Genomic DNA, 13052 nt, shown 5'->3' on the forward strand with positions numbered 1-13052 from the left:
CAGTAATGCACACACCAGGGCAACTGTAATTACGGCAAATGTTGTGAAAATATAGGAGTGGGAAGGCATCCAGAAAGGACATTTATATACAACATATAGTGAGACATTTAATGGAATTACATGTCTGTTGTCCCTCTGAACGCAAATCACAAATCTATTTTAAGGTAGCATTAAAAAACAGCTATTATATAAATGCACATTAGTAGGGAAAGGGATTACAGGAATATATACAACAAGTACTGTTTCATCCATCAATCCACCTCTATCAGGCTTTGGCAACATGCTCGCCAGTGTGTGTGCGTGTGAGTGCGCGTGTGTCCACTGACTGAGCATGTGCAGAGCAGCAGAGATTAGCGCTCCTTGTGACTGTGGACGGCTTGGTGCGTCTCCGCTGCTGGAATTTTCCGGGAAACGTTTTAATTCAGGCATAGAGGAACGGAACTATTCGGTTCAAGCAGAGTCGGTAGATAGCCGAGAGAGAGAGAGAGAGAGAGAGAGAGAGAGAGAGAGAGAGAGAGGGGACTTTGGTTTTACTTGACTTTGGAGACTTTTACGCGCGTGAACCGTCTCCTCAGGTGTGAACATGGAACGGAAGCAGCAACAATTTGCCAATTAAAGAGTTACTTTTGTTGGAGTGGGATGTTTTCAAGTAATGCCAGGAGCACCGAAGTGGGATAATAAACCTGGTGTCATGATATTTTGTAGAGGACTCTTTTTCTGGACGCATCTCAACAGATAACCCAAGAAATCACTGACTGGAAGAGAGGACTATCCGTATTCTAAAGTCATAAAGGACTTGAATCGAGGAACTGATCGGTAGTCAGTGCAATGGCAGAAGAATATGAACAAGGGGGTGCGTCAGAATTTATTAAAGGTAAGTCACGGATGGAGACACTGTAATAACATTGTAGATTTTCATTGAAAACTACATTTAGATTTAAAGTGGAAGATTAGGACAGAAAACCATGTGATGAGCTCAGAGTGAGTGTTTAGAATACATTAGCCCATGTATCATATGCTTTAGATTCAGTCTGACTTACACTGAGGATGTCATTATCTCTAATATCCGTATATGAACCCACTTAGAGGGGAAATTATACTTAGAAATCCAGAACTTGCTGGAGAATAATCACGTTTTAAACTTTTATCAGTATTAAAGTAATTCAGTGAGACTGTGTACATTAATGAGTCCACTATGGATCCAGTATGGATTCAGTTTTTCAGAGTGTTTTCAGTAAAATAATGAAGTCAGAATACTGTAAAATCTAATGAACTAACTCTAAAAACTCATTACCTCAATAAAACTACGCAAAGTAAACGTAACATGGTGAATTAGAGCTAAGTTGTTCAGTTTAAGCACTGCTTAATTGCTACTGCTTGAATATATAGTACAATTAACATCATTTTTTGAGTTTGTTTAATTTATATCATTCAGTGTCCACTACTGGACACATATTGCCCCCTTCTTAAATCATCTATTAACTTCAGATTTAGTTATACTCACTCAATAGTCCAGATTCACTTAATTATACCAAGTAAAGGTCTGAATCTACACAATCCTCTAAAACAACACACTGACACCATTTGAATGACAACATTGCCAAGATTTTCCTTAAATGTTTAACATCACTTAAAACACAACAGATCAGGGATGAACAATAAACCACTAGGATATAACAATTAAATATATAGACGGCTCCAATATCAAGGAAGTGGAGATAACTAGAGGTACAGGCACCCCATGATGGAGACCATCTTCAGTCACAGAGGACAATGGTCCAGTTGGATAACCCCGGCTGAGCTATACAGTAGAGCTGGTCAGTTTCTGAATGATCCGGTTTAATGATTCGACTCTTCTTACTGAACCAGCTATTACGAGCCCCAAGTCTCCATTAACCCTGATCTTATGATCTGGTTGCTACAAGGCGTCCAACAACACTGACTCAAGTGAAGCGGATGATTTTGGTGAGTCTAACTCGGTTCCATAAAATGAACAGAGTTTACCACCACTCCAATATAGAAGTACTTCTTTATTCATTCTACAACATCATCAACATGGCCTGGATGCCAGTGAACACATAATCATTTAGTAACTGTTGCAGAACATTTAGCTCATTATTTAACATGACATAAAACTAATTAAAAACGCTCTCGCTAGTCACTCAGTTCTCTTAATAAATTTGTAATTTTTTCCTCAAAGCTTTAATGAAACAACGAAAAAGGTTCCAAGTAGAAGTGGACTGATCTGTGCATGTCCAAATGTTAAAACAGCTCTTTATCCGAAAACAAAATGCTTTTTCTAAGAGGATTGAACAATGAGTTGGACCCAACTGCTGTGCAAGTGCGGATAACAAGTTGTTAGTGCCACTAGATGTATTTGATTAAATACCATGTCAGAATTTACAGTGAGCACTTGGCATTTAAAGGTTAAAGATGTGTTGAAGGTTGGTAAGCAAACAGAGCATAATTATTAAGAGAATTTTGGTTGCCATGTTGTTTAAAAAGCCATTCATTGTAATAGTCCTAAAGAGAGAAAGTGTATCACCAACTAGAGAGACTGCTTTCACAATCTGGCAACATAAATGTTGTGTCTTTATTATTAGAATGATCCACCTTACATAAAGTGACTATCTTTTGTTAGTGGCCAGCCATGGTAGTTTCAGTGAGGCTAGGATTAAGTTGTATTAAATCAGGTTAAATAACAGTGGTTTAAGATGAGGACCTTGGGGAACATGCTGCCTGGGCAGCCCAGTTAAACAGAGAGGCTGGAATTAATAAGGTTCTGCTTTGAACTGTCAAAGCAGCAGAGACTCCCGAGGAGGTTCCAGGGGTCGTAGTGGCAAATAGTCCACTCCCATTTAATGGTCAGCAAGTTTGAAAACATCCAAGTTTGACCTGCCAGTGCAATTGCTTGGTGAAAGCAATGTGTGATCACCCTTAACCCTCGACCGTTATTAATAATGTTAAAATGTTTGTCTTACTGTGTGTGTGATGTTCACTGCAGACCGGCTGTACTTCACCACTCTACGAGTCAAACCAAAAAACACAGCCAACACACATTACTTCTGCACAGACGAGGAGTTCATATATGAGAGGTAAGCATCTACCAGTAGTTTCAACCTAATGTTTTTGATGTATACATGCATGTATGCACATGTACATTTGCAGTATGTGTACAACAGTATAGGATTTGTATGACTGCACATTGGGTGACAATGAATGACGAACGGGGCCTTTCTGTATGGAGTTTGCATGTTTTCCCTGTGTCTGCGTGGGTTCTCTCCGGGCACCTCAGCTTCCTCCCACCATCCAAAGACATGCTGGTTAGGTTAATTGGTGATTCTAAATTGGCCGTAGTTGTGCATGTTAGTGTGAATGGTTGTCTGTCTCTCTGTGTTAGCCCTGCGATAGACTGGAGACCTGTCCAGGGTGTACCCCGCCTCTGGCCCAATGACAGCTGGGATAGGCTCCAGCCTTTGTTCTTAACTTAAAGAACAAAATCAGTCAGTCAGTCAGTCAGTCAGTCATAAATGTTGTTTAAAACAACTTGGCCATTGTCATTTTTTCAATATTTACATTTTAATGATGGCACAGCCACTCTGCCTCTGAACGTCTACATTAACTACTCAGTAACACTGACAAGCCAAGCTAAAGGTTTAACAGCAGTTCCAGTGATTTATCTGTAGAAGCTGCAGCAGGAAGTTAATTCAGTGTATTCTACAAAACAGACTTATGACTCCCTAGGACCAATATTAGAAAACTCAAGCCAACACATTAAAGGGTCTGTTCACTCTAATTACAGAAAAAAAACATTACATTACTCAATGTTAACACTGAGCCACTACAGTAGTCCTGTCGGTCATGCTCTCAAGGCTAGATAACAACAAATGCTGTAGAGGGGCTGTGTTATTATATTTCATAATTTTACTACCATTTTCTCTGTTTTTCAAGTAGTCAAGTCACAGTCCACACAGGAGAACTGTTACGTTGCAACCATTGATTATTTTCATTATCAATTGGTCTGACATTATTTTAGATGATTTAGACTACAAGTTGCTTATGAAAAAGAAATTCCATCATTGTTCCCAGAAGTCCAGAAAAAAACATGAAGAACAGAAAAAATAAAGTTAGTAAAAAGAAAAAGGCTGAGGCTATTTATTATAAGCTTAATATTATTTGAATTCACACATAGTCAGTTATCCACAGATGGGTTTAACAACATAATAACAGATGTAATACAGTCCTGATGTACAGCGCGTCTCATCTGATCTGTTATCCTGTGTTTCAGCAAAATGGGAAAAAAAATGAAATGTAGAAGGATTTTAGTTTAATAGAACGCAATATAAATTCATCCGTGCACACATCTTCTCCCCTTAGCTGGTTCCATTTTGTCACCTACTCTCTGTCAACGCAGGATTTTCATGCGCTATCCTAACGCCTAGTCAGTCTGCATAACTCAGAGGACTCTTAGTCACGTCAAGCTCGAAACAGTCAAGGATTAAACGTGGTGAAAATGTATAACTGATGTCGTGTTTCTGATCAAGATGATACACCCTGATCAATAAACTTTCTCTGCACTGTTAACAGTCACAGCTCATATACAGTAACATACAGTAACTTGCATGAAAAGGATGTGAAAAGAACTGAGCTGCCATCATTGTGTAATCTTTTTTTGAAACGAGAAAAGTGAAAGATTTATGGGGAATACTGACTTCATGTGAAATATTTCAGTGAGTTGCAAACTGTAAACTGCTTTTAGGACATTTAGTCAAGAGATTTTGTAGTACAATGCATAATGTAGAACTGAATGAATTCCACATTAAGAATCAAACTTATTAGGACACACTCATTGTGGATGGAACAAGAAACACGTTTACCGTAAGTGCATAACTGAAGTTTCTCTCGCCTTACAGTGATCTTGTGATGAAGCAGGAACCTTAACGCTGTGATCTACTAATAACACAGTCAAACACAGCAAAGCAAACCTCATATCCAAGGCCAGACTTAAAATGTTCCCCTTACTTTTGATTTTCACTTTTGGATACTTTTACAGATAAAATGAGAAATATGTGAATGGGATGAGGACGTCCTGAGCTGTTCATGCGAATACCCATTCACTCATACATACATGTTCAGCCTGTGGTTATGTGAAATATAGGCCAAGATGAGATCAGTGGCTGCGGCCTTGTCATGCAAAGGGATTTAGGATGAACACAGAGCGCTGCCATTCAGGCTGGACACTTATTCTTCCCGGCCTTCCATCCTTACCGCTAATCTATGCAGTAAACTAAATTTGCGAATTGATTTGCTAATCGATTTGGTCCTTAGCATCAACCAAAATAGCAGTAACGCAGCAGAGGAAGTAAATACAAAAGCATGCATTTCAGTTTTAAAAGCTTACTAGACCTGGCTGAATGCGAAATTAAACATTGAGCAGAGCTCAGTGTGTTGGAGCTGTGGCCGTGAATCCTTGGTCCCTTCTGGCCTCTGGTCTGGTGCTACAGAAACAAACAAGAGTGGAAATAGACATACAGGTTTGCAACAAAGCCAATAAATACTGTACTATAATTTATCAGTAGCTTGTAAGAATGGCTATAAACATGTTTCTGTGGAATTTGTCTCAGTATGTTGGAAAAGCAGTGATAAATGGAAATACAATGACCCAAGCACTGATTACTGTACATTCTGAGGGACATCAAACGACCAAAAAAGAATCCTTCAAATGTAGAAAACCTGTTCAACGCTGTTCCCATGTTTTGAGCTGCAAGCTTGCACTGACAATGTGCAAGACCAGCATCCTCTGACATGGATGGCCTGCAGCACACATGAGATAAGCAAGATTTTCCCAGAAGATCATGCTTGAAGGGCTTAGCTCCAGTATTTACTATGCACGCATTGTGACACCCATGAATTTCCCAAGTGAAGGTGCAGAGCTTTGTTACTTAGTCTTGATTGTAATTGTGATTTGGTGCTTTAAAATAAATAGTATCTGGTCAATGACATTACATACTGGATATACATATATATGACATGTTTATTTGTGTGTTGCAGTTTCTATGCAGACTTTGGGCCCCTCAACCTGGCCATGCTGTACAGATATTGTTACAAACTCAACAAGAAGCTCAAGGTAACAGACTGAGGTCTTTACATGAATTAACACTTTCTCAGGCTGACAGAGTAACATCAGAGTCTACAGACAGTGGACTCTCAAATCATCCATATTCATGTGTTTTTGTTACTGATTATTAATTATGGGTGTTGACTCTTTCTGTTGCTAGTCTTTCACAACATCTAGAAAGAAGCTGGTCCACTACACCAGTTATGACCAGAAGAAGAGAGCCAATGCTGCTGTCCTCATCGGTGCCTATGCTGTAAATATCTTTTATTTATCCATCCCTTTGTCCATTACTCCATCCATCAATGGACAAACATCCACCATTATAAGTATATAATGTTATTATATGTGTCCATTATAAGTAATAAAGGCTGATCTCTGCTCTCTAGGTAATCTATTTGAAAAGGAGTCCAGAAGAAGCCTACAGGACTCTGATCTCAGGAAACAACTCAAGCTACATGCCGTTTAGGTAGACACACACACACTATGCCATAAGTCTTTCTGTAGCTTCGCTTTAAGCTACATGAGAAGATCAGTTCTGTGTCTGTGAAGGTTCTCTCTCATCTAGATCATGGTATGAAAATAGCTGAAACAAGGACAACTGGACATTTATGATTTCTTTAAGGTTTATCCAAGTAGCTTCTTCAGTTCTAACAGCCTGGTGGGAACATTTGTTGGTTGTGCCCTGTCTTCAAGAAACCCTAAAGGTCCAGTTACCCTTGTTTCAGTTTATTTTTTGAATTAGATTAATTATACTTAGTCTTTTAAAACTACTGCCACTTAGCTTGGCTGAGGAGAAACAGACAGCTCACCTCTGTTCGGAAAGCCACTGCTCCCAGCCAAGATATGTCTGGGATGCCTCATAAAATCTCATTACCTTAGAACTCGGCCAGACCAGCTGTTTCCCCTTTCCGGCCTCTACCCTAAGCTAAGGTAACCAGCTGTTGGCTCTGCTTTCATACAGTCTCCTCATCCAGTGATCAATGATGAATGTGAACAAGCGTCTTTCCCAAAATGCAAGCTTCAACTTTAGCATCATTTTATTTGCAATACAAATCACATATTGTATCTGTGTGAGGCCTCTCATGTACAAATACACACACATATGCATATTTGCCCTAGGTTTTAGAATTGGTTATGTAATTTTTCTCCACATAACAGCAAGAAGCAGAGGATTAATATCATTGTATAACATAGTGTTGCAGACACAAAGTAGAGACTATATGCACTCAAAATGAATAATAATAATAATAATACATTTTGTTTGTGGGCTCCTTTCAGAGCACTCAAGGTCACCTTTAACAGCAATTTCTGGATCTAAAGCCAAGATTTGGATCCAATCAGCTGAAGGCTTTCTATTAGAATGATATTGTTGTGTGTGTGCCCTACAGGGATGCAGCAGTGGGAGAGTGCTCCTTCAACCTCACGGTCCTCGACTGCTTGCAAGGAATACGCAAGGTAAACAACAGGAACAACTAAGCCTGACAGCAGTGGATTACTTTAATAAATTAAGAAGGCACTTATTTTAACCTGTGTTCACACAGGCAGTGGATCAGCTGCAGGGACTTTGTTTTAAAGGCTATTTTCCACTGACCTCCCTCTGCTCTCCTCCTTTCTCCTCCAGGCATTACAGCACGGTTTCCTGGACTTTGAAAGCTTCAGTGCTGAGGAATATGAACATTATGAGGTGAGGATGATTATAACCGTGCAGGCAACACACTGCAGACTGCAGATATAGTATACAACCAAAAATGCAATATCATTAAAATATTAGGTGAATCTATAAATGATCATCTTGTAATTAAAGGTATCTTCACAGGGTGTTTGATCTGATGTAAGCAAAAAGGATAGATACACCTGAAAATACATCCTTCAAAGTACACTCCCCAGTGCAACAAGTGATTTTTTTAATGTCGGATGGTCTCTTTGAAACAATGCATCTGCCTCTTTTCTCTCTGTGTTCTTAGAGAGTGGAAAATGGAGACATGAACTGGATAATTCCTGGGAAAATTCTGGCATTCAGCAGCCCTCACCCACGTAGTAAGATAGAAAATGGTGAGTCAGATTGTAACTAAAACCTTTCATCTTAAAAAGGGACTTCCCAAGGGTCCGCCACTGGAAAGTAGGTTTTGTCAAAAGGTTGCACAAGCCATCATCTCTTTCCATCAGTGAATCAGTCTCAGTCTGATACTCAGGATTTTAAAGAAAATGTCCCATGCGTCTGCTTAAAAGCACTACAGCTCAGTGATTCTGTCTACAGGTTATCCTCTCCATGCACCCGAGGCATACTTTGCATACTTTCACCAGAATGATGTGACGGCCGTGGTTCGTCTGAACAAGAAGTTGTATGACAGCAGGAGGTTTGAGGATGCGGGATTTGAGCACCATGACCTCTTCTTCCTGGATGGTACCACGCCCTCTGACCTCATCATCAGGCGCTTCCTGCATGTTTGTGAAAGTACAGAAGGGGCTGTGGCTGTGCACTGTAAAGGTGGGACGTTTGTTTGTGTTGTTGTTGCAGTCCAAAATGCATACCTGTGATAGAAGGTGTACATTACGTCAAAATGTTCTCTCCCAACTGTAGCTGGCCTGGGACGCACGGGCACTCTGATTGGCTGCTACCTGATGAAGCACTTCAGATTCACTGCGGCTGAGGCCATTGCTTGGATCAGAATCTGTCGACCTGGATCCATCATTGGTCCCCAGCAGAATTTCTTAGAAGAGTAAGTTTCGGCCTTATTTGAGAAACATGGAGTGTTATTTTTCCCTTCAGGGTGATGACTCTCAGCATCCAGCTAAGTATGGAAGTTAGTATCAGCTTTAGCAATACATTTCAAGTGGTTAGAGACACTAAAATGCTGTCTTGTCCACTGATCTTACAGTCAGTTTGGCTCAGAGTTAAACACATGAATAGGTGTCGGGCGTTCATGGTCTTCAGATGATGAATCCTTGTGGTTTTCTGTTAAAAACAAAGTCAGTGAGCTACACTGCTGAGCTGGCTAACACGTTCCTCTATTACCTTGAACACTGTTATTATTTTGTTATTTAGTCTATATGCAGCATCCTGCTGTGAGCAATACTCCTTAACAAAGGCACTATTTCCAGTGTTTTGGGAAATTACAGAGTAATCTTTCAAACGAATGGAACTACATGTTTTTGAGCTATTTATAAAGATTCAGTAATGTGATTCAGGCTCAGATACACGGGCAGGGTGGAGGAATCAAATAAGGCTTTAAAAGCATTTTTTCTGCTATGCTGACATTATGCTATGCTAAATTGCAGAACAACACCAGAACTACACAGACCTTAGGCCACAGCTGATAACATAATAAAATGATAACATGGGAAGGTGAGCACGTTATATGCCAAGGTGGGAAGTAATGAAGTACAAATACTTCGTTACTGTACTTAAGTAGATTTTTTCAACTTTTTCATTTTACAAAATTATCAACGGATGAATTGCTTCATTAATGGCAAAATCATTTTTACTTTTTACTTCAGTACATTTCAGAGCCTGTACTTTATTATTTTTACTTGAGTAAAGGAGTTTAATCAGTACTTTTACTTTTACCAGAGTATTTTTTTTTACACAAGTATCCATACTTTTACTTAATTACAGAATGTCAATACTTTTGCCACCTCTGGTTATATGTTATAAGATCAGTATTGTAGCATTGTCAGTGTGATGCAGTCATTGCCTCTGTGTGTGTAGGAAGCAGCACAGTTTGTGGGTCCAGGGTGATGTCCATCGCTCCAAGCAGAAGCTGGTCCAGCAGAGACTGAGTCGACGACTGCAGGTGCAGCAACAGCGTCTACAGCAGCAGCAGCAGCTTCACAGCTCTGACTCGGTCGAGGGAGGACAACAGGAAGAAATGTCCCATCTGCTCTCCAGCATGGATGACCTGTCAATCAACACCACCCTCTGCAAATCGTTCAGCTTGGATGAGGTGATTAGCTCCTTAAAAAAAAAAAAATTATAATAAATGCAGAATTGAAAACTGTACATTTACAATGTGACCCCGAATGCCTTTTCAAACTCTCTGTCTCTGTGTGTGCATGTGTGTGTAGAACAACTACAAGGAAACCAGTCTAACTCAGGGCGACAGACTGAGAGCACTGAAGGGGAAACGACCGCCGAGATCAGTCTCATCCTCCTCAAGGTACCACTTGTTATAACTTTGTTTTTAGGACAGTGTTACAGTTATGGTGGGTTTATGTGTGGAGTCATGATAGTTAGTGAACTGATGACATTATATATGACAATATAGTCTTTCCAAGACATGCATGGGCCCTGTATAGGAAAAATACTTTACCTTTGTTTGCGTTAAAAAGAAAATATGACAATATATAATCTAAAACAAAATGAACAAATATATTATATATATATAATATATAATATAATATATATATATTTTTTTTTACTTTGGGACAAGGCCATGCCAGTTGAGTCCCTCTGGTTCTATAAGTTAACAATGGAGCTTTCCATTTGACAGACATGAAAATGCAATGATCCTCTGCAAACTGCACAGACTGCAGTGACACAGCCAGTGCTTTCTGTTTCATCACAACAAAAGCGCTGCTAGTTGCATAATTTTCATTTTCCATTTGCTTCACCAATAAGAGGATGAGGAGTAAACAGAGAGGCCGATGTAACTGAAGGGGCAGAACCTCTTGCAGAGTGGCAGCTACGCCTGGTTACAAAATGGTTTTCCCTCATGCAGTATTCTCGAGTCTGTAAATGTATCAACTCAGAAACCAGCGTCTGTGACATGTGAACAGACCCACAGTACAATGTGCAATGTTTTATAGATGCTGAAATGAACATAACGTGACTCCACAGCTGACTCTGACGACACAAAATGATGATAAGTGAGTGTGTGCCGTATCGCTTAATGGCTCTCTGTTGAGTAAACTGTTGGGTTTCCATTAAAAAGAGAGGAGTGCGTGAGTGATCAAAGGGGATTTCAACAGTTTTCATGAAATAATATGAACAATATCACTGTTACTTTACATAGAAGCAAAATAGTTTTCTGGATAATGTAACAATCCTATATATTTATGCTGACATGACATTGTTCCAGTTGTTATCCAGTTATTTGACTCAGAATCAAGCATTGCACTGGTTTAAGGTGCCGGTTGTAAAATCCTTGTTATCTCTGACTAAACCTCCAAACTTTTCAAACTGTACTTAGGAGTCATTGTTATCTTGTTTCCTGAAATGCAAGCACTTTTCTTCAGATATGTTGTTGTCAATGTTTTGTTCTGATCATTAAACCAGAGAAGCTATCTGTTTATCCAAGCTTCAGTCACTCTCTCAACATTAACTATGTAAAACAACTACTGACTACATGTATCCTTGGAAGAGATGCTGCGTCAAAAACACATTTAAATTTTCATTTCTTGATTCACCTGTGTCTCTTATTCAGGTTAAACCTTTCCAAGACCTCACAATGCTCCATCCTTCCTCCCCCTAAGTCCTCTAAAGTCTTCCTCCCTCTATGCCCCTCCTCCTCCTCTTCTAAAAATCAGCTGCGAAGTTCCTCCACCACCACCGTCGCACACATCAGGAGGTGGGTGTCCACATTTATGTTTTATTTTAAGATCAAACTAATTCTTCTCTTTCTCTTGATCTCACTCTGTGTTCATTGTATGCCTCTCTCTCCCCAGCCCCTTCAGCCTCAGTTTGTTCAGCACCAGGCCAGCATTAATTCACTGACTCCGCTTTGGACGTCTCCATTCCGCTCTCAAGTCGACTCAACTGATGATGAACTGGTTAAAATCTGGATCAGCTCTCCTTCAACATGCTGTGGTTTAATGGGCCTTAAACATTTCGTCATTCCCGACATATATGTTTCTATAGTATTTCTGACACAGCCATACAATTTGAATGCAGGGACTGACAGAACCAGCTCCCCAAGTGCATCCAATTTTACATTTGGTACACATTTAAAGGGCTACTTCAAAACTGGTCTCCTTAACCAATACGTGATAAGAGGACTAACACCCTAGCTCACCAGAGGCTCATATCTGGTCAACAGGATGAATTAACTGCAATTTTTCAGAGAGTAACTGCTATTCCTAATTTGACCACCAGGGGTCGTTTTTGTAAGAGTTGTGGACATTACACAACACTGAGACTAAACAGTAGATGGCAGCAATACACCAGAATTGCACTTTTCCTAAGAAATCTTAGGTTGCTCCTAAAATGTTTTGTAAAAGGAAAAAATCATTAAATGAAAACATTTTCATAATCTGATTCTTTTCACAAAAACAATGGGGGTTGGAGTTGGTTGTCGTTATTTATAGCTTATTATGCTATTAAGTGACTGGTCTGGCCCCCTTGAGATCAAATGGGGTTGTATGTGGCCCCTGAGCTAAGATGAGTTTGACAACCCTGCCCTAGACCACCCTCTCATCTCCGACATGTAACAAGCAGATGATGTCTACATGACATCATCTGCTTGTTCTACGGTATCTACGGTGTGGAACTTCTGGCAGTCAGAGTTTATGTCCTGGCCTTCAGATTCCTCAGATCTCATTCAAGTGTCTGCATGATGTAATTCATTATATTCATGTGGAACAAGATTTCTGACCAATGTCTTGGTGGGCCAAGGGCCAGCAATCTAGGCGCATCAGTGGGTTGTAATGTTGTTACCTCTACAATTCATGAATCGTAAGACCTAGTAGCGTCTGAATACTCTGCGATATCTAGTCTTCAAAGGAGGATTTAACCAAAATAGATGAATTATTAAAACCCATATTCTACCCACCTTTGGATAATGCTCCTGCTCGTACAAATAATAAAGAGTCATGGGGATTTTGGCATTGTGTAGGTGATATTCTGGGTCAGGAGACATTGAGATGAAACTTCCATTTGAGGTATTGAAGAGACTGGAGAATGCTCTTGACTGGAGGCAGTTCTGTTCACCGCCACACT

The 13052-nt window shown here is 39.9% G+C and overlaps 1 protein-coding gene across 1 annotated transcript; it reads left to right on the forward strand.

Moving 5' to 3' along the window:
- The first annotated feature begins 580 nt into the window (after positions 1 to 580).
- On the forward strand, positions 581 to 12115 carry LOC311489145 (dual specificity protein phosphatase CDC14AB-like). Its single transcript, XM_084546093.1, has 14 exons — positions 581 to 874; positions 3005 to 3095; positions 6052 to 6127; positions 6279 to 6371; positions 6505 to 6584; positions 7507 to 7573; positions 7740 to 7802; positions 8083 to 8170; positions 8376 to 8606; positions 8700 to 8838; positions 9828 to 10062; positions 10184 to 10275; positions 11542 to 11685; positions 11783 to 12115. The coding sequence occupies exons 1-14, from the start codon at positions 829 to 831 to the stop codon at positions 11829 to 11831; spliced, it is 1494 nt and encodes a 497-aa protein (XP_084402219.1). The 5' UTR covers positions 581 to 828; the 3' UTR covers positions 11832 to 12115.
- The last annotated feature ends 937 nt before the right edge of the window (positions 12116 to 13052 follow it).

The sequence above is a fragment of the Chelon labrosus genome, assembly GCF_963514085.1.
Source record: "Chelon labrosus genome assembly, chromosome: 6".
In the NCBI taxonomy this organism is placed as follows: domain Eukaryota; kingdom Metazoa; phylum Chordata; class Actinopteri; order Mugiliformes; family Mugilidae; genus Chelon; species Chelon labrosus.